At 44.0% G+C, this 8537-nt stretch overlaps 1 protein-coding gene and 1 pseudogene across 1 annotated transcript; both read right to left on the bottom strand.

Annotated features, from left to right (window-relative positions):
- Nucleotides 1-2873: 2873 nt before the first annotated feature.
- On the bottom strand, nucleotides 2874-5011 carry LOC116202991 (annotated as a pseudogene).
- LOC116202993 (histone H3.2) lies at nucleotides 4707-5493 on the bottom strand. The gene has a single exon (XM_031534627.1). It carries the CDS (start codon nucleotides 5411-5413, stop codon nucleotides 5003-5005), a length of 411 nt encoding a protein of 136 aa, XP_031390487.1. The 5' UTR covers nucleotides 5414-5493; the 3' UTR covers nucleotides 4707-5002.
- Between the last annotated feature and the right edge of the window lie 3044 nt (nucleotides 5494-8537).

Genomic DNA, 8537 nt, shown 5'->3' with positions numbered 1-8537 from the left:
CGCGTCCCGAGCGTGGTCGAAGATCAATTTAGGATTTGATTTTACAAAATTTACATTGTATTTCGAACCTCCTAAGTCAATGTGAACGACAACATTAGCTTTTCAAAATTCACTCATCGTGTGCATTTCATTTATTTATTATTTCTCACAACTACCCCACATTCCAGTACTACATGCTAGTCGTGCCCATCGTTGAAGGTAAACTACCAACGGTCTTCACCCGTTCCCTACAGCAAGACGAGTTGTGGCTTGAGGCAGCCCCACCTTCTCAGGTGAAGCTTACTCCACACTCACCCCGCACAACCGAATGTGACTGAGCACACGTCTCTTCGCGCAACCAAGCGCGTCCACCAGCAACACTGACCGCTCCCTTTCGCATCGTGCGAGCACGCCTCCATCTTACCCATATATACACCAACGACGCATTTTGTGCATGTTCCTCGGTGTGCTCGCACGACACCTATCATGCAAGTCTGCTCCCCTACGCAATAACCTTCAAATTACGAACAGTCATTATTTCTTCATTGCTTTTCCTCTTCCCATTGCAGGAAATAACCGACAAGAAGGCAATTTGAACCTTGAATGACCACAATCAGGACAATGAACACTCCCCGTCTAGCTCCTAAGAATTTCGACATCGAGTCCCAACCCTCCATCTAGAAAGATCGCAACTAACCACCCCAACAGACAAAGCATGGCCTAGCCTACCCGCCGCGAAAGTCATTTGCATGGTCGCACCTCCTACCGAATGATGGTCCCAGCCCGCCCTCCGCTGTGTCCACCAACCAGCCACTAGTACAACGCGCACAATCTTCCTTAAACCCATTTTTACTTTCATTTAAATGCAATTCTCAAACGGGCTCCTGACTATAACAAACATTCAAAGGGCACTAGGACAGTCCCGAAGATGCCATATCGGTTCCGTCGAACCTGTTCGATCTGCCTGTCCTCATGGGACCCGGCCCCTCGAGCCTTCCCTAAGACGGCTGCGCATGCTTACCCGCGCCCGGGGAAAGTATATACTTATGCGGCCCCAGCCATGGTCTAGCCACTCCGGTGTGGTGATGACTATACTTTCGAAAACAGGTGTCCCCCACACGTGGCACCCCATGGGCCACGTGACGGATGAAGGGATCTCTCATGGGTCCACTCTACATTTCTTATCGCATATTTCACCACAAAATCGTCTAATACATCATCTTCTCTGTAGGCTTTCATAGGGACACACCGGTCATAAGCGAAGAACGATGCACAAGTTCACATCTCTCTGAGAACTCTATCGGACCCTTCACCTTTTACTTCGATAGAGAAAGGGTCCGACCAAGAGGTACCCCCCTCCGAAGCCGAAGATGGAGACGATCGAGCAAACCATTCAACATCGGCGCGAGCATTTCCATCAAGATCAAGCAACATCTCAGGGCAAATCGGGCCTTCACCACTGCAAAAACCCACAACCGACAACATGCGACGACAAGCCCTGAGGTAGGACACATTCGGCTTCAAGAGCTCCTATCCTCCAAAGGGCACAATCCACGGGAGCGACAAGACACGGTCGAGAACGGCGATCTCACAAGGCACCTGCCACAAGCCACTTCAACAAATGAAGACCGGGGCATCCCCGTTCAACATTCATTCTAGGGCCACCTCGGTCACCCCTTCCCTGGAACATAACTTTGTACTTTTCTTTTGCTTAGACAATAGGGAAAAACATATGTAAAGTTTGCAAAGGAGAAGAGACGCTCGATTCGACTTCCGAATGCACAAGACATGTTCCAAGACCCGGACCCCACTGACGAGACCAGAGCAAGGACACATTAAGTCTCCACGAGGCAACGCGAATCAAAGCACCCGCAGCAACGTAAAAGTCTGGAAAAGCAAATCCAAGGGGCATAAACAGACCCTAATTTCAAAAAAAAAAATACAGGCGACGCCAAGGTTCATCAAACATACGGTGGCGCACGCAAAAAAAGAAAGCCACAAAAATCAAGGAACCCAACACAAAGAGGCAATAATCGCGACTCATCGATGGAGACACAATGCAAAATAGCGCAAACTCGGGAGTCAAATTCTCCGAACTTTTCTCCCCTGCAAACCTGAGAGACAAAAGAATTGAGCCCTCTAAGTTGAAAACCCCTTTGGGGGGTTGTGGCAAAAGAAGAACTCATCCCCTATAGGTTTAGAGGTGCAGCCGAATCCCGAGACAGGAGACCGTAGCAAAAGGAGAGCAAAATGAAAGAGAAATAAACCGAATTGTCACCCTAAGCCCTCGCACACCGCGTGGACTAGGGACCTCCAGGGAAAAGGGCTAGGTTGTCTACTCTAATAGATCCCCGATCGGCTCTCCAATACAACTTAACCGTCCAAGGCGGATTCTTCCTCAAGTGACAACCGAGCAAGCCGTCGGAGCAGTTTGGCGTAACCCGCAAAACAGAATGACGAAAAAGGGGTACGTCTCACTGCAGGCGTAAACTCGTGTATCTTTTTAGCCTGGGGCAACGTGCTCCCCATGCTTTCCCTTTTCTCTGGGTCTATTCATAACTCCAAAAGTTTCATCACGAGCAAGTAAATACCAGTACAAACCGCACAAAAGTTGATAATATAATTTCAGTATAGGTGCGAATTATTATATTCTTATTGTTAAAGTTGTTTTTCTAGTGCAATTGTAGTTAAATTTATTACATTTTGACAGATGAGAGGTCAGTGAATGAGGAGCTGCGAGGGTAAATGGCAGAATCTTGTTAGAAGTTTCGACAGTCGTATATTATTGGACTATGAAATATGAATAATCTGTCGACTTTGAAAGGTTATCACTGTAAGAATACAATATATTCTGATATTATTACTTAATAACTGCAAGTACGCCAAGACATTGATGCAATTGGAACACATGATGTCTGATTAAGAAAAATGATCAACAGCATGACAATATTATTACAAACAGCTTGCTTGAAATCAAATCAGACCTACACATGGACTGACATTCACATTTCCCAATGAGGCAAATCCACAATACAAGATGCCCAATATTTTCTTTTCAAGGATAAACCTCAATAAGGGACCTCAATCCGAATGTCGGTCTGATCTTGAAGCGTCTAAACCCTGCCTCTAGGAAGTTTTGCTCCCATTCTTTCTCAGTCCTCTCTCTTCCTCTGGCCACTGTCATCATCAACAGATCGAAGTAGAGCTTCGTGCTGGTTGATTCTCCGTCATCATTGTCACTTATCACTATGTCTATTATTATTACCTTCCCCTTCCCGTTTCTGCCTCCAATGGCCTCCCTGCATTTCTTGAGTACCTTCACACAGTCCTCATCGCGCCACGCATGTAACATTAGCTGTGCATATATCATAATCATGAGAATCTGATTCTAATGAAACATCGGTTGGATTGCTATCTTAGATGTCAGAGTACATATTATCTCTCCAAATTTGTCTTTAATACAATCGTAATTGTTCAAACTGATGCAAAGGTTGCTTTCAATTCTCAAATAAGTTTATAAATCTACGTTTTTTTTTTCCTTAGCGTAAAGAGATCATAAATACATAATAGACAGAGCAAATTTCAGAGGTAGAGGCAGATGACACAACCTTTAGTAGAACAGCATCAGCAGAAGGGACAGCTTCAAACATGTCCCCACCAACAAACTTCAAACTCTCACAATTTTCCAGCCCTTCCACGACATGAGGCAGATCGAGCACCGTGCACTTAAGCCCTGGGAATGCCCTGGTGATTATCCTTGCCACTGTTCCAGTCCCACCACCGACATCAACCAACGACCGCAGCCCTTCAAAGACCTCTCGGCACTCCCCGATGACCAAATTCATCATCCCAGAATCACTTGCCATTGCCAGATTGAATGTGTTGTTGAATGATGGATCCTGCCTCTCGTATCCCCATAGGTCCACTCCGTGAGCAGCCTCAAACGGGGTGCTCGGGCTCTGCTTGCTGTTACTGTTACTGTCACTATTGCTGTTATTACTACTGCTAGTTTCAGTGAACCAGTCTCCCAGGCAGTGCCAAGGCCCTACTAAGGCCGGGTCCACCATGGCCAGAACAAAAGGCGACAGGCAGGTCAGATTACCTTTAACAAGCAACTTAGAAGAGGGTGTCAGTGCATAGGCTGTTTGGCTTGGGCAACTTCTGTTACAGCAAAGATGCCCGAGTGGACAAGGGCCCGCATGAGGCGGCCTAAGGAGGCAGTTCTCGAGGGATGGATAGAGAGGGCCTTGGCAAGCTCCGGGAGGGTGATGGGTCTCTCGTGGGAATGGATAACATCAGCAATGCCTAGTCGGACTGCACATTTGAGGGACATGGAATCTATAAAGTTGAAGATATGGTGGTAGATGTGGGACTGAGCTCGGAACAGATCTTCCGACTTTTCGCCATGGTTGAGTTCCATGGAGAGCTTTTGGTTTTCGAACCCTTCTTGATCTGATGCTCGAAAAGATGAGTGATGAGTACTCATCTTGTAATGTAAAGTCTCCCATCCAACTATCCGGATGACCAAACTCTGACAATAACCAATACATGATATATCCATAAATCCTGCAAATTGACAGACTTCGGGAACTTAGAAGAAATTAAGAAACATGAAGACAAACGACGCCATTTTTGACCAGTCAACTCCAACACTAAAAAAAGGAAGAAGTGGATGGGTCAAATTTCCTCCCTGACCAAGTCAATGGTATAAAAGACAATAGAAGATAGAATCAAGGGTATGCTGCATTTGCCAACAAAAGCAGTTCTTTGCAGACATCGGAGATGTTGGGATCGTGCCAAGATCAAGGTTTCAATTTTTCCCAGCGAAAGTAAATGAAATCAACAAATGTTCAACAGCTTCGTTTGAACTATCACAAGTGAGCAAAGCACCTTAGTCAACAGAGAATGCATTGAGATCTCGATCTCCCGCTGCTACGGAATCTGCAGCTATGCAATTCATAAAAAGATTCAAAGCTAACAAATTTACAGAGTTCGCGTTGCAAGCCCTAGCAAGCAACTAAGATCAAGCCCTCTCGCCCCGAATCCTCCTCGCAAGCTGGATGTCCTTGGGCATGATGGTGACCCTCTTCGCGTGAATCGCACAGAGGTTGGTGTCTTCGAAGAGCCCAACGAGGTAGGCCTCAGCGGCCTCCTGGAGAGCGGCCACGGCAGAGCTCTGGAACCTCAGGTCGGTCTTGAAGTCCTGCGCGATCTCACGGACGAGCCTCTGGAAGGGCAGCTTGCGAATCAGGAGCTCCGTGCTCTTCTGGTACTTCCGGATCTCGCGGAGGGCGACGGTTCCGGGACGGAAGCGGTGGGGCTTCTTCACGCCACCGGTCGCCGGAGCTGACTTGCGGGCTGCCTTGGTGGCGAGCTGCTTCCTCGGGGCCTTGCCGCCGGTGGACTTGCGAGCGGTTTGCTTGGTACGAGCCATTGGTATGATAAAATCGACGGTTGAAACGAAGAGGGTTAAGCTCCCGGTCACGGCGATGAAATGATTAGGGTTCCGGTTAGTACGAGTAGGAAGAAAGAAGTGGAGGTGCGTTTATAAGTCCGATTTGAATTTCTGGAGGGAGATGGCGGTTCGTGTCTGCCGTTGGATTAAGTTCCTATTCGACGGCAACGATGGGTTTTGAAGCGGATCGATGATGTGGCAAGGGATCATGGGCGCTGGAACGATCTTGGACGTCGATTTGGACTGTCATCGACGGCTAGGATTGCTGACCTGGCAAGCGCGCCAGAGGACCGAACCGGAGGAGAACATGTCATTGCTCAGGTTCAGCCTCTTCGATGTTGTTTTTTATTTTTTTGCCCCTCGACCTCTCGAAAGTAAGTAATGGAAATTCATTCATTATTAAAAAAAAAAAAGGGGGGGAGTATGAGACAAGATGTGCAGGAGAAAATTTATACAGACAGAAATATTAAAAGGATCCTCCATAAATTAATTAAAAGCAAAATACAATTATTAATACAATTCGTACAACTTTCAATTATCTCATATGAAAATCCCGAACGCGAGATAATGTACATTATTGATAAAAATTATTAAATAAATCGGTATAATGTAGCGAATTAAGGTGTGCTTTTTTGTTTTGCTGGATAAATTAAGGTGTGCGTTAATTAGTTGCTCCAAATGTCATCGGTCTATTTAATTGCTCCCATGTCTCACATAAAAGAGAGAAAAAAAAAATGCATCCATCAGTGCCAAAGTCGAACCAAAAAATCAAGAAACTCATTATAAAGAGTGACCCAAAGCACTATCTCCAATACCACACAGAGCAAAGTATCTTTAATGGTGAGCCTTCTCCGATCAGACATTTTATTAGATCAATCTTTTAAATCTTTTCTATAAAGTCAAAGGCGTACCTCAAATAGCAGCTAAGTAATATCTTGCCTCGTTGTGGACGGTCTTCTGCAATCCTTGGTCACTTAAAGTTGGGCTCACTAGAGGCACAATAGGGCGAGCGAAGGTGAGCCAAAATGAAGTCACACATCCAAGGGTTTGATAGGTTTTTGGGGTGTACTTTGTGATGTATCCTAAATAATTTTGGATAAAATTGAAAAAAAATTAAAAATCTAAGGACTATATATATAGTCGGGATGGCAATTTTTGCCCTGATCCCCGGGCATCGACTGCCCGCCCCATTTAGACTCGCTCCATTTAGACCCGCACCAATTAGCCCCAAGGCTAAAACGCGACAGAGATGGAACTGATTTGAGCTACCTGCACGTGGGGCGGGGCGGATCGGAGATGCCGCTCCCCATTTAGACCTATGCAAATATTTAAAATATATAATGTAAAATAATAAAATATTTCTTTAATCTTTTCCTCCTTTCCTGCTGCAACTAATCACTCTAACCTAGTAACCGTAGAAACTCATTAGCACAGACAGTCAAATAGGCGAACCATTGACCCCTTCGGCCCTTTCCTTCGTTGAACCACCTCGACGACTGTTGACTCAGTAACTACCTTCCTACGCAGCTCTGTGCGTTGTCTTGCCTGGCGACTCCGCCTCCGGGTCTGACGCCATAGCCTCCACACCACAGTCCTAGCTTTCTTTGCAATCCAAAGTCTCTGCTCTCACGTGTGGCTGCAAGTTCGAAGCTTTCTCCGCAACCACAAGTTAGCCTCCACACCATAGTCCACAACCTACACACACTCTCCCTCTCTCTGTAATCTATGTTCCCGTGCGTGGCTGCAACTCCGCCTCCTATGCTCCCTTTCAGGGCAAGGCGGGCCGGGGCGAAGTGGATACCCGTGCACCCAAGACGGTGTAAGCTTGCTATTCTACCCTCTACTTGTGCATGAGTGCGGGGCGGATTGGTACGGGTACTTGTGAGCACGGCGTGGGATGGTAGCTGAACTATGCGTGCCAATCTGCCCCATTGCCATTCTTAATCTATAGGTAGGGAATTTTTTTAATAGAATAAATAAAGTATCTATCAATGACATCGACAAAATGGATGAGACTATATATTTTCTGCTTAGAAAGAAATTCTTTATTTGATTATTTCAAAGTATGAGAAAATTTCGATTAGGATTATAATTAATTATTTAATTTTTACTTAGAAGGAAATTCTAATGTAAAATATGTAACTTTTAAACATCGAATTATTGTAAATTTTGCTTGAAAAGAATAAGATTTTTGCCGAAGTGAGTTAATCTAAACGGTTCTGTGCTTTTTTCGCTTAAGTAAGGTCTCGAGTTTCGAGTGTTATAAATGGAGAAAATTGACGATGGGAGAGATTTACTCCTTAGTGGACCGACCCGGCTTGATTGGATTAGTAGAGGCCCATTGAGTTTCTCGATACTAGGATTCACACAGAAAAATATTTTTTTATTGAAGAAGGTGTAGTACAATAGCTTAGGCCTTCATTTGGTGATCAAGAGGTCCGCAGTATAATATTCATGTGTGACTACTTGTGTCCTTTTATTAGATATTTAGAATTTTTATTTTATTGTACTATACCCATTGACCTCGTAAAAAAAAGTTTTTTTTAGTTTTATTATAGTTATGTGTTCTAGAAGGGAAATTTTTCTTAAAAAAAAAAGAAAAAAGAAAATGAAGAAGATGGACAAAGATTGCAAAAACAGAGAGAGGAGGAAAGAAAGGAGGGGATGACACTAATTACGGTAAAGTAAGGTAAATTTGGCGAATAGTTTTACTAATAGCCACTGCAAGCAATTTAATGAAGATTAGCTTAAATTAAGATTATTGATTTAAGTATATATTTCCGCTCACTTATAAAAAGGGTACATTAGTCAATTATTAGGATGAAAATAGCCGCCCACCTAGTCCCAAAAGAAAAATGAATACGTGCTCTCGTTAAAGAAAGTATAAAGAGAATATTTTTAAAATTATTGATAAAATTGGAATAATTAAAAAATTAAGAAACAAATTAATTCAGGAAGTTTTAATTATAGAGTTAAAAGGAAAGCTCTCTTTCAAATGTATTAAATGTACTTAAGTAGACATAAAATTATGCAAAATGATGGTTTGATTTCATGATAAGAAAGTAAAAAATAGGAAAGTATTGGGATTGTTGATAAAATTGAA

Source organism: Punica granatum, chromosome 4 (assembly GCF_007655135.1).
Source record: "Punica granatum isolate Tunisia-2019 chromosome 4, ASM765513v2, whole genome shotgun sequence".
Taxonomy (NCBI): domain Eukaryota; kingdom Viridiplantae; phylum Streptophyta; class Magnoliopsida; order Myrtales; family Lythraceae; genus Punica; species Punica granatum.
Note: the sequence above shows the minus strand (reverse complement) of the source record. Positions and strands in the feature narration are given on the sequence as shown.

Coding starts and splice junctions, on each gene's coding strand:
- LOC116202993 (XM_031534627.1), bottom strand. CDS start 5,413: ATGGCTCGTACCAAGCAAACCGCTCGCAAGTCCACCGGCGGCAAGGCC.